The 26,554-nt window shown below is 30.5% G+C and overlaps 2 protein-coding genes across 2 annotated transcripts in view; both read right to left on the minus strand.

Annotated features, from left to right (window-relative positions):
• LOC127281457 (uncharacterized) overlaps positions 1–24,913 on the minus strand; it is a 28,703-nt gene extending 3,790 nt beyond the window's left edge. The window contains exons 1-2 of the mRNA XM_051305175.1: positions 23,333–24,913; positions 22,285–23,225 (exon numbers count right to left, since the gene is read on the minus strand). Of these exons, the coding sequence (XP_051161132.1) occupies positions 22,285–23,225; positions 23,333–24,913 (2,522 nt within the window). The remainder of the gene's footprint in view (positions 1–22,284; positions 23,226–23,332) is intronic.
• Positions 24,914–25,586: 673 nt separating this feature from the next.
• Positions 25,587–26,339, minus strand: LOC127281458 (putative RNA-binding protein Luc7-like 2). The gene has a single exon (XM_051305176.1). The coding sequence runs from the start codon at positions 26,337–26,339 to the stop codon at positions 25,587–25,589; it is 753 nt and encodes a 250-aa protein (XP_051161133.1).
• Between the last annotated feature and the right edge of the window lie 215 nt (positions 26,340–26,554).

Consider the following 26,554-nt stretch of genomic DNA (forward strand, 5'->3'; position numbering starts at 1 on the left):
AGAAATTTTTATATAAAACCTAGTGAATTTTCGAGATTTCGTTTGGAATTATTGAATATAATTCTAAAATAAAATTATAGTTAGGGGACTCTCTTATTTGAATATACACGGAAAGAAATTTAGTAGCAATATTTGATAAATCTGATAGGAAATTTTAGTATTCTCTTTTTCAAACGCGGAACATTTGGGTTTGATAACGAAAATCGGTATATTTTTACCAATAGTCTTTTTAGTAAATATATTCCAGAAATTGAAATTATTATTTCGTAAATTGATAAATTTATACGAAAAAACAGAAGTAAGTTAAATCGACGCGCACTTCGTTATTTACTAAATTTATATGAAAATTTGGAAAGATTATTTCGAAATTTGTTAAAACTATACTAAAAATTCGAAGTGGTTCAGTCGTGACAGATGACGACAGAAACACCAACAGATTCTACGCCAAAGTTTTATCTCTTTCTCATCTCGAGGATAGACGAGGATATGAACTTTTAAATGCACACACACACACACATACACCGCATTGTTTTACATCGATTGGCTTATTTTTATTCCTAACCTATACTAACGATAATACGTATAACATTCGCAGAATAACGCTTCATATACAAATTTACGCTCATGTGAAAAACTGATGTGACCATTCTTATAGGTATACTAACCAGACATATTTTTCACCGCTTATGAGAAAGGTGAAATTATATTAAAATATGTTTAAAAATATAAATAAAAATCATTATTTATTGGGAAATAATTAAATATTTTATTATTTTTTGAAGAACAATTTTTTTTACTGATTTATTGTAAAATCTTCGAAATTAATTATATAAAAGAAATTCAGGTCCTGTATCAAGATAATAGTAAAAAGGGGCTTGTCTAAAGAGCTTCGTCAGTCTTCGTTACCACTCGGTGAGGATCGGGCAATTCCGAACGTTCAACTTCGGCAAATTTCGTCGAATCTCGTTAACTTTGATATTTCTTTTTCAATTTTCATATCAAATATATCAAAATCTAAAATAATTATATCATTTTATACAATTCTAATTACGAAATTTGAAATATTTGGTTAGAAAAATTGATAAAGAGCTTATTAAAATTTGACATTTTTGTGTTTCAATAAATAATATAAATAGTATCGAAAATCGTTATCATGCCAAAATGTTCCGCAATTGTAACCAAATATACTAAAAAGTAACACCATAATATCAAATATTGCTACAAACTTTCTTTCCGTGTATGGTAAAGAAAATAAATAGAGTGAAGATTTTTAAATATTACTAGAAAATTTCGTTTCCCTATACCATTTACACGCACCAGAACCATCATATTTTTTTCATATTTAAATTTTATATATATTTTTTTATGCGACCCTTGCCGTTGCCGATCTTTCTTGTCTATTTGTTTCTTGTCCTTGCAAGAGCCTTTTTTGCTTCCTCGAGGGCTGATCAGAAGGCTCTGCAAACTCATGGACCGGCAATATGGTTTTTATTCACCTTATCGCCGTACTTTTCGTTGCATAAGTGTCAGTTTTAGCTTATTCCGGACTTAACACGACGCTCTCTTCTATTATTTCGATCCTTCTTGACAGCTACAGCGGGTTTCGCCTTTGCTTCGTTAAGGAGGACCTGAAGATTCCTCAGTCCTTCCATAAATGTCCTATTAACGTTTCGCTGGATAATACTTACTTTTCATTTTTTTATAAATCTATTAAATTTACATCTTGATTTTTGGATGTCCTTTAGTGAAAAGCCCTGCCACCACGACAAGGTCTACCAATTGGTAGTAGACATTGTTGCGAACTTCGCGAGACTTTGATTTTAATTAATAATTTAGAGGATAAGGATTCAGCTCACGATACTCGACACAATGTATACGAACGAAGACTCCTGAAATCCATGTGATTTAAAAGAGATTCGACCAGCGGCGAAATCCATTGAGCAGTTGCGAATAATATTAAGACAAGTCATTAGGTAAGAAGAGCAAGGATTGATGGAACTTACCGATTTGCAGGTCGCTATATCGCTGGTGAAATATGATTCCTTTACTATTAATACATATTAAATAAAGTGCAAAAATTAATAAAAACACAAATGATTTAGAAAATTGAATAATTTAATGAATAAAAGACACGTTTTACATTGAAATATGATGCGACGCAGCGCATAAGTTAAATTTGCACCCATTAGGTATGAAGCCTCTCTTCTCTCTGATTTTTAAAATGGAGCGGGCTCATAATCGCAACCTTTGAGACCCTTCGCGTGGGGTCCGATGACAACCGAATATTTAATTCCAGGCTAGCGTCTGGCGCGATGAATTATGAAATAGGAAAAATCACCAGGAACGGTATGCATATTTAACCCAAAAAAAAGAAAACGATTTCAATCCTTCCAACATCCATATCGGCGGGGAATATTGATCAAATTACAAATTAATATAGATAAGCTATACTGCTATTCGAACTGAGGTTAGTTAAATTACAAACGTGAAATTGAATTAACGTAACTTATATGAAAATAAAATACCAGAAAAAATAAAAATATATGTAATAGAAATTATTTAAATTATATTTGCTTTCAGTTCAAATCAAATTACAGTTGCATTATATATTAAAAATTAATAATATTGATTTCAGTGCAATTATTAGGTAATTAGTAGGTACATTCTAGAGACATATATACTGAATTCCGCTGCGCTTGCCGAATATTGTATTACTGAATAGTAATTGTAATTAAAAATTGTAAATAATATTAATCTCTCCAAGGCAGGTCAGAAGTAAAATTAAAATAAGAAGAAAACATTATTGTCAAAACGTTAAAAGAATTTGTTTTTTTTTAAATTTTACTTCTAATCTGACTTGGAGAGATTAATATTAAATTTATTATTTAATTAAAAATTTAATCAAGCAATAAATTCGACTTATAGGTATTGTAGTAATTATAATTTAATATAATTTAAAAGTAAATTAAAAAAATATTTTTTAAATAAATTGGAAAATATCATTAATATTTTATCTTGTTTTCCATTTCTAGAATTAAGTTTCTTCCATAGATTCTTATTTGAGATGAATAAATTCAATTATGTACATATTACTAAAAATATTTAGTTTTGCGTTTATTCATATAAATATAGATATATTCTTCTTTCTCACCGAGAATTTTTAATTTAAGAAAAAAAGTTATCACGAATCTCGTTATAAAATAAAGTAAATATACTATGAATAAAAGATGCAAAATCCGCAAAAATTGCATTTCCACTAAAGGAGTATAATATTTTCTCTTACTTGAAGGGAAATAATAAATAAGAGAAATTGTTAGGAACTACATACGCCTCCTTTTGTAGAATATGAATTTTAAATATCGTTAAAGAGAGGAGAAAATGGCGTTTTGAGAAAAGATCTTTATAGCAATTATTTTCTCTGAAAGTACAACAAATATTTTTGATAATATACACAATAATTCAATCGGAATCGATAAATATTGAGTAAATAATTTTCTTGATAAATAGGATGAATTGAAAATAATAACAGCTGGTTGTAAAATAAACAAACAGATAAGAAACTGACGAATAGATTTAGAAGGTATTGAACACTTATTAACATCATTGATAGAAGTTTGGTATTGGTATATATATATATTATATGCAATATACCTCCATAGAGACATATTTAGTTTCAAAACGATATTATAATAGTACTTCAGCTGTGACTATAGAGCTCGTGAATATCGGTTTTCAATATATAACGTTCTCCGAATATTCGCTACACTAATTCCAAGAATTCATGAGAACCTCTTGCAAGATTGGAAATTCGACAATGTTGTTTTTTTGAAATGCCTAATACGGAAAAGGCGAGTGTTTCGAATTTATAGAGTTAAAATATAGATGTTCATAATTATTTATTATCATTATATAGGTGAGGTACAATGAGTACTATAATTGAGAGTATACGAGTATATACCAACTTGGAATTTGATATGCACACGTATTTAGGACTAGAGAAGGTGATAGCATGATGAAAAAGTAAAAAATCATTAATTGTTTAATAATTTGTTAATGTAAATAATGACATGTCGATAACCACGTTTTTCTACTTTCGCTGACAAAAAGTCTGCAGGGAACTTCAACGTAGAAAGAACTTCCAGTGAGACTTTTCACACTCTGTCTGTAGACACACGCATATAATGTCTTATGAGGTCATCGCAGTCAATCACTTATAATGAAATAATCTGAATCGATTAAACGTCAACTAATCTTAGAAATAACGCATTTTATTTTGCACAAATTAATTAATTATTAAATTAATTAATATTATTATTATATTGTATGTTTGTATGATTTCATTATTATTTTCCCAAAAATAGGACCTTTACATGACTTAAAAGAATTGCTTTGATTTCTTTTGTTTAACTTAACTCGGAGTGATCGTTATCTTCATGTTTTTTATTTAATATCGATCGAACGATAAAATCTTTTTACTTATTTATTGATTATTATTAATTAATATTTTTATTAACATTTTAATTAACTGGAATAAATTAGTCATGTAATGAGATAATTTTTCCAAGAATTGTCTCGAGGACAGGAACGAGTGCACTTCTTTACTTTTTACTGAGAAAGAACAATGACTCCTCCTCATCAGGTGAATTCTTATTTGTCATTATAAAGTCATTTAATTCAGATTGGGTAACAGTGACGATATATATTATTTAATATATTGATTCGTTATTTAAAATCGTCACGTCGTCACCTTTGACCCGTCATCCCTATACCGGAGGGTATAAAAAACTGGAAATTCTTCTCCAGAACCGATACATTTTTCTGCGACAGTTTACTTCAGATATTTGTCTGTATTTCGGTTTTCTGTACTTTAATATTTGTCCCATCAGTAATAAATTTGTTTATTTATTACAAAAGCGAATTCGGGCCTAATTGTCAAATTTAAACAATTATATGTCTTCGTCCATACCCACATAGTACGACTTCCTGCTGTGAGGTTACTGTACGGATATCTGTGGGGTTTGTAAGGTTACCTTGTAAGCCTACAGTAAACTTGAGGTCATCTTAAAACTTCCGCCATTACAGTAAGCTAACACAGTAAAGCAAAGGTAATCTTACATAGTAAGGTCGTGGTAAGTTAACATGGTAAGGTTATTGTAAGCTTACCGTAAGGTTACTGTAAGGTTGCTGTAAGGTTACTGTAAACATAGAATGTTATTATAATATAATTATTTTTAATATATTTTCATATTACTCTATGTTTACAGTAACCTTACAGCAACCTTACAGTAACCTTACGGGAAGCTTACAACAACCTTACCGTGTAAGCTTACCAAAATCTTACCATGTAAATTTACCACGACCTTACTGTGTAAGCTTATACCTTAGCTTTACTGAGTAAGCTTACTGTAATGGCGGAAGTTTTAAGATGACCTCAAGTTTACTGTAGGCTTACATGGTAAACTTACAAACCCTACAGATATCCTTTCAGTCACCTCACAGCAAGAAGTCGTGCTATGTGGGTACGAACCACTGTACTCGATAAAATTTATTTCGGATTCTGATGTAAAATCTGGTCAAAAATCGGCATTCGAGTATTTTTACTTTCAATAAAGAGATAATCAAAATCTCGTACCCGTATTTGAGTTCTTGATATAATAAACTAATATTCTCTTGCATATCTTTATATTCTATTTTCTGTCACATAAGTAAGAACAATTTCATAACGGTTCCCATTGGGCTGAGGAATTAAACATTCCTATACAAATAAATAAAAATAAATCACGAATATTGCATTGGTGTGAAATATTTTCTAAAGACTTATAACATATAAATCTTTATCAACTTCTTAAAAACAAAATTAACAGATTAATATTAGTTTTCAAATTTTTCGTGATTTATTTTAACACGATCTGCGAAACTATATGGCCTAGTATTTACCATGGAAGAGCCAAAATGTGGTGCAAATATTATTTAAAATAATTCTTAATATTTTGAAAAGTAAAATATAATTTTTTTTTAACCTATGTGAGTCATAACATTTCTTACATTATATATATATATATATGTACACATTGAGATTGTGGTACTTGTGAAGCTTTTAGTAGATAGAATAGTGGAAATTTTAGTGAGAGCAGTATTCCAAGTCCAGGGAAAATAAAGTACTTTGGTGACTAGCATAGGTAAAAAAGAAAAGCACCTAAATGCGTATGTGCCAATGTATGTGTGAATAAAAGGTAGCAGGTGAGAGGTTGGAAATGGAGGAACAAGAGGTAAATAGTCTCTACAAGCAATAAAAGCTATCTCAACCGTGTCATAGCCTAATTGTTGTAGAAAGCTCTGTAGAGGGAATATCACGTCCAAAAGACACTAAACTGAGTAATTTTCTCTCTTCACAAAGAAGGCTTTGTTTATATAAATACAAAGCTGTGAATTAGGTTCTTTGTGGAATTCATTAACGGGTATATAACGTTTATTTTCACCAGTCAAAAAAGACGTACGTTAATTAAGAGGTGTCGTATTTTTTTTTTTTACTATTTGAAAAAATTCTAATATCATAAAAAAGTTATTTTTTAATTTTTATTTAATTTTTTTAAATTTAATTTTCATGCTTTCTTATATTAATTTTTATACATTTTTATATTAATTTTTTAAATTCACTAGTTGGCAGCTTTTATTTCTTTATATCTTTAGATAGAAACGATTTTCTTTATGCGTCATAAATAAGCCAATTTTTCAGATTTCTACCAATGGACAAGATTGTTTTTGGAAAAGTGGTTTCGAAGATAGAGAACTAAAGTTTTCTCAAGTTTTACACAGAACTTGTCGAATGCGATTAGCAGCGAACTGACGTGCGAGAAAAGAAGACAAAACGCGTGACTACATATATAAGGTGAAATTTTCCAATTGTAAAAGTTTTGATTCGCTAAACCTTTTTTACGAGATTTATTTATAGAGGACAAAAAGATTTTAAATTCACTTCACATTAGAGTTCTGTTTGGAATAATTTATTGTTTTTACTATCACAAAATGATATTGCGTGACCAATATTAAAATAAGTGACGAGTTAAAAAAATCATTGTTTGGTTTAAGGTGCGGGAAAGTAGTTTAGGGTTCTTATATTAATTTTATAAAGAAGGTATTGTTAGAAAAGTTTTATATACAGCTTTTACTTAGATATATTTTTAACCAAATGTCTTGTAAATAATGTTTGTAAAAAATAATCTTTGTAACTGGATAAATATTAGTTCTTATACCATTGGTTTCCTCTACTCTATTATAAAATATATCATTTATAAAATTTAATTTTGTAAAATGTGATGTATAATGTACGGGTCGTTGTTGTTTGATCAAACAATATTGAAGATCATATCATAATATAATCTTATTCGTTTACACAAACAACAATCTAAAAATACAAGATTTGCATTATATCTGGTAAAAATATTCCTATAAAATATATGAGGAAAATGGAACATTTTTATTGATACGGAACAAGACTATGGCAATTATCAGGATGCGATTTGCGGTCCTCATCAACAGTTTACGATAATTAATCTTGTGCTTGATTTAAATTGAAAATTAATCGATAAAGGGTGCTTGGTGTTGACCTTTCCCTGTCACCGAATCAATTACACATTGTTATTGACGATAGTATTTATGATAGATGATGATGATGATGATGATGATGATCATCACCACTATCATCATCATGATACTGATGATCATATCCCAATATCTACGATACTTGGTTATTAGAGCCTAAATCGGTTTCAAATTTCCTATATAATTTAATGAAAGTTTGTTGTAATTATATTCACATGCAAACGATGCAGTATAAACTTTTTAAAAATCTACTGTACAATTAAAATAAATAATAAATCATTGAATATTAATATTATTATCTGCAATTTCAACGAAATTCAATTTTGAACATTTTTCAACAACTACCTTTATTTTGTTGTGAATTGTGTAAAATTTTATAAAGTATAGTGAATAATTTACAATCATCGACTTTATTGAGAAATTGATAACTTAATTTTGAACAAAATGACATTAACTAACTTTTGCGAACTATAAAGAATTCTGATTTCAAAAAGTTGTAGAAAATATTGTATTAGTAACTCGCAGAATAGGCGCTAACAGAGTATTGATTTTTTTTATTATCAACTGCCGCTTTTTTATTACTCAGATCAATTTTAACATAGGCGTTATAATAACAATAATAATAATAATAATAATAATAATAATAATAATAATAATAATAATAATAATAATAATAATAATAATAATAATAATAAAATTGACTTCTCTATTCATAGAAAAGTAAAAAAATATATATTTATAAGACTTAATGAACGCATTTTTAAAAATTCTAAATTGTTTAAGAATAATTGTCTAAACAAACTAACCAAAAGTTCAAGAATTTTAAAAAACTATTTATGCCTATCGATTCAACGAGAACAATTATATATAAAGATTTTTTATTCGTCATTTTTTTGTAATTCTTTTTAATAGAATTAATTTAAAATGACATCTGTACTTTTTTTATTACGTGCCTGTGATTTTAATATTTAATTAAACTCAAACAGCTTGCACTGAACACAAAAATTATAAACATTGATTTTAAAATATTTTTTTCTCAAAACAATTTTGGTTAAATCAACAAAATAAATTCATTGATATACAGTTAACCAAACATTTGGTTGCATAAACCAAACGTTTATTTAGCTCAATCAAATTTTTTTTTTGTTCAAAAAATTTATTAAAATAAACCAAACAGTTATTAAGATCAAATAAATATTTATTTGAATTAAACAAATTTTGTTTGAACTAACCAAAAAATTGGGTAAATATAAAAAAATGGTACATTTGGTTCAAACATATCTTATTTCTGAGTGTAATAGCTGCGACTTTATGCTCCCTGCATGCTTCTGCTATCTAACGGCGACGGGACGTAATAAACTTGCCATTATTTGACTTTCCTACTTTTCATTTTGCAATTGCATTTTTGCGTGGATTTGGACAATCTTTCGGATTTAGGAATAGAACATTTATAAGTTAAGGATCCTTTGTACGTTGAACGATTTGTAAATAGTGTCCTTGTTTCGAGAAAGAAGTGTTTTAAAATCAATATTTATCATTTTCATGTTTAGTGCCATTTGTATAGGGCGATAATTAAATGTCTCTCTTCGCCAAAGGATTTCAACAACCGTTCAACACTTTTAATAGGCTTCTTTGTCAAGGCAAATTAATTGCAGTTTAAATATTGTGAGGGTGGTTTCTACCCTTACTTAAAACGTCTTATTGGCACTTACAAAAAAAAGTATCGAATATTTTTCGATACTTAACAAATATGAAAAGTTTCATTAAGATCGGTGAGAGACAATTGGGTAGGTTTTCAGTGATAAATTATTAAATAAATTGGAAAAATGGGTTAAGACGATAGACGAGGTCATCTGAAACTGAACGGTAAATTCTAAAATTATTATTATTGATTATTAATTATTTGGCTTTCAGAAACACTGTTTGTAAACATTTTAATAAAATAAACTTATGACCTAATTTTTACACATACATAGTAACTTTTCTTTATCATTAAAATTGTACTAAATCAATACTTATTTCGATAATAGTCGATGCTTAAATTCTCTTTCTCTCGTATAGAGAGCACCTAGTGTATATATATATATATATATATAAATATATATACATATATATATATATATATATATTTTGCACGAATATCTCAGAAGTTGATTTTTAATCCTTTTTCTACTGTAATTAAAGAAGTTGTTTCTTTAGTAGCGCCTGATAAAATTTTTATTTGAGGGTAAGAATTCCTGAAGTGGCCCCCTAATATTTTTTGTGTAATAGAAAAAAGTGATACTCACATATTTTGGTAGTCCATGATGTCACTAAAAAACCCCTGAAACGATTTTTCAAAATTCGCATTTTTTTAAAAGTTATAAACAATTAAACTTTTTTGCAACGTTTTGGAAAAAATTCTGTATCTTGAAATTGGCCGAACCGATTTTAATAAAAATTGGTTTGGAGAAAGATTAAGATACGTACTTTTGATAAATAAATAAATTATGAATAAAAAGTATAATTTGTTTAAACAAATTATATTGTTAATTTTTAACTTTATAAATTAACAATGTTCTCAGTCGATTTTTCCAATTTTTTTTATAGAATCATAAAAAGGGGCTTTTCACGATTCCATGACAAAAATAAAAAAGTGGGATTCTCAAAAACTTTAGAAGATACAGAATTTTTAGTCTTAACGCGCGCGAGTTTTCTGAGCAGCTCACGCAAACGGCGCGGCATCTCCCGCGCGCCCCGCGCCAACCAAGACTCCATGAGAGTTCCCGGGGCGGTTCAAATACTACACAATTAAATTCTACATCGTTAAAACCCTACACGTCAAACTCTACACAGTTAAATTGCACACCGTTAAACCTTATACAATTTATTTTTTAAATTCTACACACTTAATGTGTACAATGTTAAACTCTACACAAATTTATTTTGTAGTGAAAAATTAATTTCTTTAAATTCAACACGGTTAAATACCACAACGTTAAACTCTACATATATTTCTTTTGTAATAAAAAATTAATTTTCTTAAATTTAACACAGTTAAATTCCACATCGTTAAATTCTACACATATTTATTTTGTAATGAAAAATTAATTGCATAAAATTCTACACAGTTAAATTGTTCACCGTTAAACTCTCCATAAATTTATTTTGTATTATAAAATAAAATTTGTTTAACTCTACACAGTTAAGTTGCATATTGTTAAACTCTACAAAAACTAATATTATAATATAAAATTAATTTTAATAAATTCTACACCGTTAAATTGCACACCGCCAAACTCTTCATAAATTGATTTTATAATAGAAAATAAAATTGATTAAATTCTACACAGTTAAATTGCTCACTGTTAAATACTAAAGAATTTATTTTTTAAATTCTGCACAGTTAAATTCCACCTCGTTAAATTCTACACAGATTTATTCTCTAATGAAAAATTAATTGCATAAAATTCTACACAGTTAAATTGTTCACCGTTAAACTGTCCACAAATTTATTTAATAATAGAAAATAAAATTTGTTGAACTCTTCACAGTTAAATTAAACACACTTAAACTCTACACACACTAATCTTATAATATAACATTAATTTTATTAAATTCTACACAATTAAATTACACACCGTTAAACTCTTCACAAAATTTAATTTAAAAAAAATAAAAATTTATTAAACTGTACCCCGTTAAATTGCACATTGCTAAACTCTAAACGATTTAGTTTTTAAATTCTAAACAATTAAATGCTACAATGTAAAATTCTACACAAATATATTTCGCAATTAAAAATTAATTTCGTTAAATTCTACATAGTTAATTTCCACACTGTTAAACCATACACAAATTATTTTTTAATTGTACACAATTAAATTGTACAATGTTAAACTCTACGCAAATTTATTTCATAACAAAAAATAAGTTTTGTTTAATTCTGCACAGTTAAATTGCACACCGTTAAACCATATACAATGTATTTTTTAAATTCTATACATTTCAATTGTACAATGTTAAACTCTGCACCAATTTATTCTTTAGTGAAAAATTAATTTTGTTAAATTCTACTCTGTTTAACTCTAAACTGTTAAATTCTACACAAATTTATTTTGTAAATGAAAAATTAATTTTGTTGAATTCTACACAGATAAATTCCACACCGTTAAACTCTTCACAAAATTTAATTTTAAAAAAATATAAAATTTATTGAACTCTACACAGCTAAATTGCACATTGTTAAACTCTAAACAATTTAGTTTTTAAATTCTACATAATTAAATGCTACAATGTAAAATTCTACACAAATTTATTTCGCAATTAAAAATTAATTTTGTTAAATTCTACATAGTTAATATCCACGCAACGTTAAACATCAGACAAATTATTTCTTAAATTGTACACAATTAAATTGTACAATGTTAAACTCTACGCAAATTTATTTAAAAAAAAAAAAATCCGCCATTTCAAGAAAATTGTTACTCGGGGGTTTTTTGGGTCGCTGATTACGAATCTGATATCAGATTTTCAATATTTAAAATGGCGGATCCAATATGGCGGATGATTATTTAAAAATTTGGATGCATTTTCTTGCAACCTGATTATTGGGAGGTTTTCGGGGTTGCTGATTACGAATCTAATGTTAGTTTTTCAAAATTCGAAATGGCGGTATTTTTTTTTTTTTTTAAATAAATTTGCGTAGAGTTTAACATTGTACAATTTAATTGTGTACAATTTAAGAAATAATTTGTCTGATGTTTAACGTTGCGTGGATATTAACTATGTAGAATTTAACAAAATTAATTTTTAATTGCGAAATAAATTTGTGTAGAATTTTACATTGTAGCATTTAATTATGTAGGATTTAAAAACTAAATTGTTTAGAGTTTAACAATGTGCAATTTAGCTGTGTAGAGTTCAATAAATTTTATATTTTTTTAAAATTAAATTTTGTGAAGAGTTTAACGGTGTGGAATTTATCTGTGTAGAATTCAACAAAATTAATTTTTCATTTACAAAATAAATTTGTGTAGAATTTAACAGTTTAGAGTTAAACAGAGTGGAATTTAACAAAATTAATTTTTCACTAAAGAATAAATTGGTGCAGAGTTTAACATTGTACAATTGAAATGTATAGAATTTAAAAAATACATTGTATATGGTTTAACGGTGTGCAATTTAACTGTGCAGAATTAAACAAAACTTATTTTTTGTTATGAAATAAATTTGCGTAGAGTTTAACATTGTACAATTTAATTGTGTACAATTAAAAAATAATTTGTGTATGGTTTAACAGTGTGGAAATTAACTATGTAGAATTTAACGAAATTAATTTTTAATTGTGAAATATATTTGTGTAGAATTTTACATTGTAGCATTTAATTGTTTAGAATTTAAAAACTAAATCGTTTAGAGTTTAGCAATGTGCAATTTAACGGGGTACAGTTTAATAAATTTTTATTTTTTTTAAATTAAATTTTGTGAAGAGTTTAACGGTGTGTAATTTAATTGTGTAGAATTTAATAAAATTAATTTTATATTATAAGATTAGTGTGTGTAGAGTTTAAGTGTGTTTAATTTAACTGTGAAGAGTTCAACAAATTTTATTTTCTATTATTAAATAAATTTGTGGACAGTTTAACGGTGAACAATTTAACTGTGTAGAATTTTTTGCAATTAATTTTTCATTAGAGAATAAATCTGTGTAGAATTTAACGAGGTGGAATTTAACTGTGCAGAATTTAAAAAATAAATTCTTTAGTATTTAACAGTGAGCAATTTAACTGTGTAGAATTTAATCAATTTTATTTTCTATTATAAAATCAATTTATGAAGAGTTTGGCGGTGTGCAATTTAACGGTGTAGAATTTATTAAAATTAATTTTATATTATAATATTAGTTTTTGTAGAGTTTAACAATATGCAACTTAACTGTGTAGAGTTAAACAAATTTTATTTTATAATACAAAATAAATTTATGGAGAGTTTAACGGTGAACAATTTAACTGTGTAGAATTTTATGCAATTAATTTTTCATTACAAAATAAATATGTGTAGAATTTAACGATGTGGAATTTAACTGTGTTAAATTTAAGAAAATTAATTTTTTATTACAAAAGAAATATATGTAGAGTTTAACGTTGTGGTATTTAACCGTGTTGAATTTAAAGAAATTAATTTTTCACTACAAAATAAATTTGTGTAGAGTTTAACATTGTACACATTAAGTGTGTAGAATTTAAAAAATAAATTGTATAAGGTTTAACGGTGCGCAATTTAACTGTGTAGAGTTTGACGTGTAGGGTTTTAACGATGTAGAATTTAATTGTGTAGTATTTGAACCGCCCCAGAGTTCCCGATTATAATATTTTATTAACTCAATTAAACTAAACAGTTGTTTATATGTATTTTATTATTCATATCATTTTTGTTTATATTTAATAATTTTTATTATTTATAAAATTTCTGTTTATAATAAGTTTCTGATTATTTAATTTTAATGATAAATTTTCAACGTTTTTTAATTGTTTTGTTTATGTATCAATGAATAATAAAATATATTATTGCGAATCCGTGTTTTATTTTTCTAGACCGCATTGTTTAACGTTTGCTGTCAAAATTTTAACAAATTTCACGTTTATGCGCACTGAATGAAAATTTGCGCGTTTTCACGTGAAAACAAAAGAATCGCGACAGTCGTCTGGTCATTCACCTAACATGATAATTTCGTTTTTAGATCATAGTATTTTCTTTACGTATACATAAATGTAAGTCCGTGTTTGTTGTTTCGATTAGTATTTTTCACGTTGTATATTAAAAATTTTACTTTTTCGCGTATGTGCTATAAAAACAAATCTTAAAATATGCCAAAAGCAAATACTTGCTGCAACCCGTTGAAAAAAACGAACATAAAGCAGTTTATAAAAATCTTGTGAAAGTGCCTAATTCGTGGAATTATAGATTTAAAAATTTAATAGGACAGTTCATTTGTTTTTCGTGCAAAGCAGCCATCAACACATTTAACAAAAACAATTAAAAAACGTTGAAAATTTATCATTAAAATTAAATAATCAGAAACTTATTATAAACAGAAATTTTATAAATAATAAAAATTATTAAATATAAACAAAAATGATATGAATAATAAAATACATATAAACAACTGTTTAGTTTAATTGAGTTAATAAAATATTATAATCGGGAACTCTCATGGAGTCTTGGTTGGCGCGGGGCGCGCGGGAGATGCCGCGCCGTATGCGTGAGCTGCTCAGAAAATTCGCGCGCGTTAAGACTAAAAATTCTGTATCTTCTAAAGTTTTTGAGAATCCCACTTTTTTATTTTTGTCATGGAATCGTGAAAAGCCCCTTTTTATGATTCTATAAAAAAAATTGGAAAAATCGACTGAGAACATTGTTAATTTATAAAGTTAAAAATTAACAATATAATTTGTTTAAACAAATTATACTTTTTATTCATAATTTATTTATTTATCAAAAGTACGCATCTTAATCTTTCTCCAAATCAATTTTTATTAAAATCGGTTCGGCCAATTTCAAGATACAGAATTTTTTCCAAAACGTTGCAAAAAAGTTTAATTGTTTATAACTTTTAAAAAAATTCGAATTTTGAAAAATCGTTTCAGGGGTTTTTTAGTGACATCATGGACTACCAAAATATGTGAGTATCACTTTTTTCTATTACACAAAAAATATTAGGGGGCCACTTCAGGAATTCTTACCCTTGAGGGAACACCTAATCTAGTGCACCTTTTATTCGTTAAAATTTTTTTCTCTTTTTCCTCTTTGTTTTCTACATCAAGAGTATATAATACAAAATGCATGAGGAGGATGAGAGAGAGAGAGAAACATTACGGAAAAGTACTATGTGAAAAAGCTCAGAATTCTATTAGAGATTTTTTTAAGCACGGACAAGCTTGATTTCAGTACAAACTTAACGGAACACACTGCGATCATGATCGATCGTTTATTATGTCTTTCGACAACTAGATTTACGGTAATCTCCCCTGTCACATGGTGGAACAATACACATTCGCATCGCGTTTCCGATAAGAGATATCAAGATTTATGCGCGTCTATATGGAAGAACGATAAGCGTATAGAGAGAGAGAACAAGGAAGATGGCGATGCCTTTAGAGAAAAGAGAACATAGACAACGCACTGTCAGAAAGGGGGAAAACCAACTAGGATCTGTATACGTATATACGGGGCATGAATAAAACATCCACTTTATAGGATTCTGCGTATCCATGTTGCAATGCTATATTGATTGCGCTGATACTTTTCCAATCTTGACAATATATGTGGTGTAAGTGGACGCATATATATGTATATACATATGTGTACATAGGTAACGTGCGACGAGCTCTTGGACCAAAATAGTAGTGTGAATGGGTGAATATCAAATAGAGGTGAATTTATGCAAGCTTGGGTCATACTATCACGTGGTAATCAAGGTTTTTCTAGCGTTTGTAGCTATTGCCGGAACTGGTCGTTTAGCCTTATCAGATCATTCGATGAAATTCATATCCTACTCGTGTGCATATATATACGTGCGGCAATTGGGCGATATTCCATTTCATATGAGCACTTTGCCAAGCGAAAGTGCTTTTTTTTATTCAATCTGTGCAATAAAATTGCACTTTTGTTCATCCCTGTAGTAAATGCACACGAGGTATGAATAAAGAAAATATATATTGTACGGTAATTGAGAAGCTCGGTTAAATATTTTTTTATAGAAAAAATTTACATTTTAAAAATAAATAAAAAATTAGAATTTAATATTAATTATTAAACAAGAAAAAAATACGTTAAAATTTAAAATAATCATTAATCTTTTGAGGGTGTAGTCTGGTGTTTGCAGGCCTGTTTTAAAAGCTTATTCCAGATTTTTTTTATTACGAATAGTGATAGTCGCTATGTAATGCTTTTGCTATTTAGGGTTAAAAACTTACATATTTTTAGTGAAATTTGTTCTAAATGATGTCCAAAATAAAATAGCGTTAACAGTTTCTTTAAAACTTAAACTTCACGAACGTAAGGGCGCACTCACACCTTTTGGCTGCCTGCCTGCAGGAGTTGTCATGGCAACATGTAGGAGTAACAGAGAGAGAAAATTCAAATTTGAATTTACTATCTCTGTTACTCCTTCACGTTGCCATGACAACTCCTGCAGGCAGGCAGGCAGCCAAAAGGTGTGAGTGCGCCCTAATTCCAAGGAGAATATAAACATAACCCCACTGGATAAGACCTTTGACATAGAATTCACACGAAGCTGGAAACAATTCTCTAACTTCATGTTTACCAACTGTTACTTTACAATAAAATAATTTACAAAAAATTATTTAATTAAATATTTTGATAATTTGAATAAATTTAACCTGAATCCATAATTTTGAATTTCATACTTTCCGCTTTAAAAGTACTCATAATATAATTTCTATCGTTGAATTTTACCAGCGAAACAATTGTGCTAACTTAAATCTGTAAAACTGATACAATTTTTTTAAGTAACCGAGTAACAAAAAAAATTTTTAAGTGAATGTAGCTTCAAATCGCTACGTAGCTAAATCTTCGTAGCACTGTTGCTATTCGTAATCCCACTCCAGATTCGTTTTCCATCTACTTTTCGAATTATAAAATATATAAAAACTCTTTCTAGGTCAAATGAACTAACGATACTACTATGAACTAACGACAGATATTGATTTGTAAATGAATGACAAATTGATTTTATTTAAAGATTATACTTACCGTGGAAATAATGATAAAAAATTAACTGTTAATACAATTTCTTCATTTTTAAGTAATAAAAGTACTTCCTTAAATTTCACACGTTACTTATCCTTCTCCGTTTTTTACTATATTCTTTTCTTAAGATCATTATTTTTTTTATCTAAAATTCTAACTAAAGAGAATATTTTGTATTTGGTGTTATAAAAAAATAAAACTTTATTATTTAATGTATGCTTTTAAGAAATAACAAAGAATAATCGTTTTTCATTTTTAATAATGTATAAATACATCAATGAATAACTGCACTTATGAAATATTTGATAGCTTAAGTGACATAAAAAAAGTTGAAAACAATACTTTCAAAAATATGATACCTGGTAAACTTCTCTTGTGTGTTTTATGAAGACAAGCAATATGACTTTTTTTCATCATGGGTAAAATGGACATATATATACGTACTCCTCTAAGGATTTCTTGGATAAGAAGTAGAGCGTGATTTGATACCATCGTAAACAAAAAACCATTCTTGCTAAACAATATGTATTCTGTGTTTTTTAAATAGAAAGGCTATCAAGAAAACTTGGTGATCGATTTTTTTACATTGTTCATAAAACTCGTACACTTGTGATTTTTATAATACTACATATATTAACGATAAAGATCAAATAGATTAATCTATTAATATAAATAGAATCAGTTATTAAATATTTTTTTTTAAATATTAATAGTATAATTATTTATATTTCATTTAGTGAATTTTTTTAATAATTGATTTTTGTATTGCTCTTTTGTTAATTTTAGATTATGTCAGTATGTATATTGTTAATTTAATAGAATTAAAAAATATAATATGCGTTAATAAATAATATAGGAAAATATATGCATATTTGTGTCTAATGCGCGAATATATGTAGATTATCGATTGATGGGTTACAATAATGCTATAACATTTGCTAAAGAGATGCTTGCTCGTTGAGTTGAACATCAATGAGCCATCAGTATGATGACTATAATACTGCGAGTCAATTCATGCCTGCTATTATCATGTCTAAATTGTTTCTGCAACATTAAATTACAATTGCTTTTGCAGTGAGTATCTCTATTTAAATTGTATGTATATGCAATGAAAGTGTCCAAATATTATTTCTAATTACATATAGGATATAGTAAAATATAAATTTTATCTCTCATACCCTATTAAAGCCTATCAGCAAGTGAAACTCTCAGTAAAGTTTTCATGCAAAAACTCATCTGTTCTGGGCTAAATTCGTATTCTTTCTTTAAAGCCATTTGGATTTGTGCCATTTCTTCCAACTATTACAAGCAACGAGCTCAAAGAAAGATTTTATAATCTAAAGCCATTATCACTCTTGTCTGCGGATTGGGTTAAATAAATTACAGAGCCAGATAGATTAGAGAGTTTTTGAGCCAAAAAAATATATAAAATGTGTTTATATATACAATAAATCATTACCCAAGCAGCACGGTATATCCCTTGAATACCACCGTGGAATATTCCCATGATCTTCCAGGAAAATCAAAATGTCCGCATCATGGGAATATTCCACAGTGACATTCAGGGTATATTCCAGTGATATTGAGGGTAATATTAAAGGAATATTCCAGTGATATTGAGGGAATATTCCACGGTTATATTGAATTTTTTTTAAGTGTTAAAATAATAGAAATGTGTTATAAATTGTTATTTGAATAAGCAGGAAGATTAAAAACACATTAAAAAAAAAAAAATTCAATGTAACCGTGGAAAATTCCCTCAATATCACTGGAATATTTCCACAATATCAACTGAATATCCCCTTAATGTCACTGGAATATTCCATGAATGTCACCGAGGAATATTCCCTCAATGTCACAGGAATATACCCTGAATGTCACTATGGAATATTCCCATGATGCACGGAAAGAAAGTTTGTAGCAATATTTGATATTATGGTGTTACTTTTTAGTATATTTGGTTACAATTGCGGAACATTTTGGCATGATAACGATTTTCGATACTATTTTTAAGAATGATTGAGATTAAAATAAGAATATTTAATATAGTTGGAATGAAAATTTGATATAATATTTACGAAATCTGAAATCTTTTTATTGAAACACAAAAATGTCAAATTTTAATAAGCTCTTTATCAATTTTTCTAACCAAATATTTCAAATTTCGTAATTAGAATTGTATAAAATGATATAATTATTTTAGATTTTGATATATTTGATATGAAAATTGAAAAAGAAATATCAAAGTTAACGAGATTCGACGAAATTTGCCGAAGTTGAACGTTCGGAATTGCCCGATCCTCACCGAGTGGTAACGAAGACTGACGAAGCTCTTTAGACAAGCCCCTTTTTACTATTATCTTGATACAGGACCTGAATTTCTTTTATATAATTAATTTCGAAGATTTTACAATAAATCAGTAAAAAAAATTGTTCTTCAAAAAATAATAAAATATTTAATTATTTCCCAATAAATAATGATTTTTATTTATATTTTTAAACATGTTTTAATATAATTTCACCTTTCTCATAAGCGGTGAAAAATATGTCTGGTTAGTATATAAGAATGGTCACATCAGTTTTTCACATGAGCGTAAATTTGTATATGAAGCGTTATTCTGCGAATGTTATACGTATTATCGTTAGTATAGGTTAGGAATAAAAATAAGCCAATCGATGTAAAACAATGCGGTGTATGTGTGTGTGTGTGTGCATTTAAAAGTTCATATCCTCGTCTATCCTCGAGATGAGAAAGAGATAAAACTTTGGCGTAGAATCTGTTGGTGTTTCTGTCGTCATCTGTCACGACTGAACCACTTCGAATTTTTAGTATAGTTTTAACAAATTTCGAAATAATCTTTCCAAATTTTCATATAAATTTAGTAAATAACGAAGTGCGCGTCGATTTAACTTACTTCTGTTTTTTCGTATAAATTTATCAATTTACGAAATAATAATTTCAATTTCTGGAATATATTTACTAAAAAGACTATTGGTAAAAATATACCGATTTTCGTTATCAAACCCAAATGTTCCGCGTTTGAAAAAGAGAATACTAAAATTTCCTATCAGATTTATCAAATATTGCTACTAAATTTCTTTCCGTGTGCGGACATTTTGATTTTCCTACAAGATCATGAGAATATTCCACTATGGTATTCAACGGATATTCAGGGAATGTACCGTGGTGCTTGGGTATATATATATGCTATAAAAGTTCTAGGACAAGTAAATAACTTAGTTAACTTCAAAGGAACCAGTAATACGTTACGCTGTATGAATTTAAGATTGAATTACATTAGAGAATAAATTACAAAACCTTACCTTATTAAATATCAATGAAGGTATATAAACATCTTTTTTTATTAGAAGTTAAATTGACTTCTTCACTATAAGAATTTAAATAAATTCTTGTAAAAAAATATCGATTGCTTTTATTTCCCCGGAAGTATTTATAAGTACTTTCCATTACATTATCTAGACGTACTACACGCAGAAAACTAGTTGGTGGCTTTATATATATATATATATATATATATATATATATTGTATGTTCGTGTAAAGCAATAAGGTGTCATAATAGCAAAAGCATCGCAGCTGCAAATAAATTATCCATTATTGCCGGATTGTATGAGAAGAAGGGGAGTAAGAAAGAGACCTAAGCATGCGAAAAAAAGAAATTTCCGACACCCGTTATTCATGAAGTCTTTATCCAGACGTGGCGAAGAGAGGAAAATAATCCCCCTCCCTCCCCCTCTCTTTCTGCGTAGCGTATCATTAATCATGGCTTTTCCCGGCACGTGTGAACGTGCGATGGCGATAACATCGGCACGCCATTTAATTAATGTCGTCCTGCTTAAAAAGAATGGCTTCCAATAGTACGAAATTTATCGACGACGACGACTTTCTGCAAATCGTGCTTCTCTTTAAGAAATAGAAACGCGACCTCGATTATATTGTACCTATATTGAACTTTTTCCTCCATTATCAAATAATAAAGTAATATTTCCGGAAGCGAAGCGATAAGTATCAGATATATAATACGGGAATACGATCTGTAAGAAGAGTAAAAAGCTTATTACATTATTACTTATGACATGTGCGACAAATGTCAATTAGATATATATATATATATATTGTAACGTATTTTTCTCGATTTTAAAATTACTCTCAAACTTGATTTTTAAATTTTATTATAACAAACAACAAATAATTCTAATTATCAAAATTACTAACTTGGACGAAATTGAATTCAAACTTTAATGTAAAATTGAAGGATTGAACGAACTTACCTAAGTGAAGGTCAATCCAAATTGTATGAGCTGTCTCGTCCGAATAGATCAAATATATATATATATGTAGTACCGCCGTACTGCTGGTTCCGCCACAGTAATTTCAAAGCTAAAGCTTTTTTCGCGCCTCCTATAGGTGACGCTTCTATACTTCCTTCCCTATGCTCCTTACCGCCATTATATTTTAAAGCTTGGCTTAATTCGCATAAAGGGTTATTTTTCTAGGAATAATTATAGGGAGGGGAGGGTTTGATCTATTCGGACGAGACAGCTCATACAATTTGGATTGACCTTCACTTAGGTAAGTTCGTTCAATCCTTCAATTGTACTGCGCTGTCTCGTCCTCAAGATCAAATATATGTAGATGTTCAAAGTTTCATGCGAATTTATGCCATTTAGTTTTATTACATTTATATATTATAATCGTGATTTGTTCCGCTTAAGCGGGCACTACAAAGTAGAGTAGTAATCTTATGAAAAAAAGGAAATAGAAATTAAGATTTCTGAACAAGAGTTAAGTGATTAAACTGTTTTAAGTAAGAAAAAAACAAAAAAAAAAAAAGAAATTAGTTAGTTGCAAAAAAACGACGCGAATGTTCTGTTATCTGTCACGGGTCTGTTGTAGAACCGTGCAAACGTAGATGATTTGGCCGACCAGCCGGCTGCTCTACGGATAACTTCAATGTTTGTACTTCTGCGAGCCGCTGCTGAAGTTGATGCATGTCGCGTGGAATGTGCGGTGAAGATTTTCGTATCTATACCGCTCTCTTCTAAAGTTTCACGAATCCATCTGCTTATTGTTTGCGCTGTAGCAGGATGGTGAGGCTTTTTGTGAGTGAGCAACAATTTTCCTGCACTCGATTTGCCTGATCTTAAGTTTTCTGTTTTGGTGATATATGCCCGAAGAGTCGAAGCTGCACATATCTGCGGCTTTTCTGTGAATGTAGGCACCTCTAGAATTGGTTGGAATTTACTCCTTGTCGACGTCTTCAGATTTTCTGTGATTTTGATCCGGATTGTATCCCTGTCAAGGCTGATATTCTCCAGTTGAATCGCTGACAGTGTCTGTACTCTCTGTGCAGTGATCAGAGCGAGTAATGTTACCAGTTTTTTAGTGAGCAATTGCAGGGTGAGGTTTTCATTAGGGTACCATTTCTCTAGGTGATTGAGGACCAAATCAGGGTCCCAAGTAACATCGTATTTGTAGGTCTTAGGCAGTTGCGTGGCTGCGCCCTTGAAGAATCTAGACACTCGATTGTCCTCGCCGAGTTTGTTTCCCATTATAAGGGACAAAGCTGCCCTGTAAACATTTACAGTGCTGTAAGATTTCGTCTGATTCAAAATTTCGGTGAAGAACTGCAGAATCTTTGAGATGTCGTAGTTGTATAATTCAATACTCTCCTTTGCGCAGAACTCGCTCCATAACCTGATCGGCTTGGCATATTGTCTGAGTGTACTCTTTGCAATTGATTGTAGCATTACCTCCGCTGCTTCCTTGGTTGCTCCGTTCCGCTGGAACGATTCCCTGATAATCTGGCAGCTATCAACGTGAGGTTTTGATGCAGAGGATGCGTCTTCCTGTGAGGAGAAAATAATAAGTGAGCATGAGGTTTGAGGTAAATTAGTTTCGAGACTGTTAAAAGCGTAAAGAGCGGATACCATGGTTGTGTGGGCCACATGGGTACCACAACAACTCCTGTCGCCTTGTCTGTTTGAATTTTCTGTAGTACTCGCAGTATTACAGAAAAAGGAGGAAAAGCATAAAACGAATATTGATTCCAATTTATGGTGAACGCGTCTATGTTAAATGAATCCGGGTCTCTTTGCCAAGAGACATATTTTTTGCATTTTGCGTTTGCTCTCGAGGCAAAGAGATCAATCTCAAAAGGCCCAAGGATTCGTTCGATTTTTCGGAATGCCCAAGATGCTAATTCCCACTCGGTTTCTTGTGGAAGCATTCTCGATCCTTCATCGGCTTCTTTATTTTCTTTAGAAGGCAAGTAAGATGCATGGATATAGAGCTCGTGACTTTCACACCAGTCCCAAATTTCTCTTGAAATTTGAGTTAACCTGGGATACTGTATCCCGCCCATTCTGTTGACGTAAGCAATCGCAGTCGTATTGTCCATACGAAGCAATATCTCACAATTGTGCATTTCTTTGGCGAAACATTTCAATCCAAAGAAGGCTGCTATCAACTCCAGAGCATTTATGTGAAGGTTACTCTCAGCTTCCGTCCACAAACCGTAGGCTTTTTCACCTTCACAAAAAGCTCCCCAGCCCGTCAATGATGCATCTGTGTAGATCTCTTTCGAATAGACGTTTTTCCTAATGGGATTAAATGAATTTCGTATTTTTTCTGCCCACCATTCTAGATCTGGCTGAATAATATTGGGAAGTGTGATTTTGCTATTATAATTGTCGTTGGATTCTATTAGTGCAAGATATTTTTCGCGTTCAAGTCTTTTTGTGTGTAACCAACCGTATTTAACTGCGGGGCATGCGGCAACTAGGGTGCCGATCAATTTTGCTAAATCCTGTATTTTACACTCTTTGTTTTTCAAAAACCTATCGACTAGCTTGCTAATTGTCAATCTTTTTTTATCTGGTAATTCAATGCGAAATTTTTTGGTATCTAGTACTAGCCCTAAAAAGATGCATCGTTGAGCGGGCTGTAGCTGGCTCTTGCTTTCACTAGTCATGAATCCCAGAGATTCCAACAACTTTCGTGTGATGTGAACATGTTTACGACATTCTGCTTCTGATTTTGCTATAATCAGTATGTCGTCCAGATAGATCACAAGGATAATTCCTTGACATCTGAGTTGATGGACAACGGGTTTGAGCAGTTTCGTAAAAATGTACGGGGCTGTGCAAAGCCCGAAAGGTAAACTCTGGAATTCATAGGTTTCGTCCCTGAAAGCAAAACGAAGGAACTTGCGGTGTTCCTCTGTTACTGTGACCATGAGATACGCATCTATGAGATCGATTACCGCCATGAAAAAATTTTTATTTATAAGGCTTATTGCCGTTTTCAAATCCTCAATCTTAAAATGTGATGTTGGGATGAATTTATTTAGTTTCTTAAGATTGAGGATGAAACGGTCTTCGCCACTAGATTTTTGTCTCAGAAAATATGAGGACAAAAACTGATTGCTGCATGGCTTGCAACGAGATATTGCACCTATTTTTAGTAATCGGGATAGAGCGTTATATGTTCTCGTTTCGTCCTCAGTCGACAGCTGAGGCGTAGTTGGAACAATCATTTGTGTTGGTTTTTGTTCAAAAGGTATTTTGTAACCCAGGATAGTATTTATTATATAGGGGTCTTGTGTAATTACCTGCCAATTTTTTACAAAAAATTTTAGTCGACCTGTCATTGCGCTTACCTCTAGTACTTCCGGTATCGAGATGTCTGATTGCGCGGTGTCCGAGTTCCTCGTCGATTCCCCCCTCCCCTCGAGTTGGAACGTGGGTAACTCTTCTTGAAGGGGGTTTTGGAGTTTAAATGATTTTTGTGTGATGTTTTCTCTTTGTCGGTGTTGACCCTCATTGATGTTTGCTGCTTGGAAATATCTTTGCCGGACTTTTCCACTTCCTTGGCTTGCTTTAATTTTTCCGCTAGTGAATTTCCAAAAAGTAAGGTATCCACTGCTGTTTCGTCGGCAATTGCTTTCAACCTTAGAGAGAATGACGGAATGATGAAAGATCTTCGTGTCATGGATATTTTATGATGCAGATCTGTCAAAATACGGCCGACGTCACTGAGGATTTCAAAGATTTTTGTAATGTGCGACTCATCGAGTTGCTTAGAGGATTTTCTCATTTCTAGAATATCGGTGAGAAGACGGCCGACTGCAGAAATAGCTGAGCAAAGTTGGACTTGAGAGGCAACTTGGTATTCATCCTTCTTAATAGCTGATGAGCTTAGGCTGGCTTTTATTTCTGGGTTAAGGCGCGGCGCACCCATTGTACGACAGTTTTCGGCAGCATTGAATTTTTAACCACTTCTTGTTGTATCTCTTTCGGTAATCCAGACTGTAGAATTTTCGACCATAGTTTGGCAATTGACGGATGGATGGCACCACTAACTAGATCTTTATCACTAGCGCCATCTCCTAGTAGCTGCAATAGCTCGTCCGCTTGCTCTGTCAACTCTGAATTTTTTCCTGTTGATTCCGGATTTTTTTCGTTCGATTCAGATTTTTTTCCTCTCGTGTCTGGATTTTTTTCACTGTCGATTTCGTTTGATTGGCGCTTACCTAGCGGACTTCTGGATCTACTACGGCTACTGGAGAGGGACGGCGAGCCTCTGGTGCTGCGCTCATCCCCTCTGCGTGCTCTTGGATTTGAGTAAGGCGTTTCTCGCAGATAACGCTCATAACTCAATTCTCTGGCATAAGTGGACTCTCGGCCCGATGTTCGTCGATCACGATCTCGCATTGTCGAAGAGTCTGGAGTTCCTCTCCGTGAACTCGCAGCCCTACGCTCTCGCGAGCGTGCATAGGATGATTGAGAATCTGTGCTGTTCGATGTCGAACTGTGACGCGAACGATGACGCCGTGCTTTTTCCAGTTCCTTTTTGAGTTTCCTTATCTTCTTGTCCTTCTTTTTCATCGAAGACTTCTTCTTCTTATGACGACGATGACGACTTCCTTCTGATGAACTTGATTCTGGCGTTGAAGATGACATTATTTTAATTTTTTCACTGACTGTCACTGTGATACGTGTGTAGCGGAACGCACAGAACAACGTAATGGCGGTAAGGAGCATAGGGAAGGAAGTATAGAAGCGTCACCTATAGGAGGCGCGAAAAAAGCTTTAGCTTTGAAATTACTGTGGCGGAACCAGCAGTACGGCGGTACTACATATATATATATTTGATCTTGAGGACGAGACAGCGCAGT

Source organism: Leptopilina boulardi, unplaced genomic scaffold, assembly GCF_019393585.1.
Source record: "Leptopilina boulardi isolate dan_hultmark-lab unplaced genomic scaffold, ZJU_Lbou_2.1 LbouV2_269, whole genome shotgun sequence".
NCBI classification, from domain to species: domain Eukaryota; kingdom Metazoa; phylum Arthropoda; class Insecta; order Hymenoptera; family Figitidae; genus Leptopilina; species Leptopilina boulardi.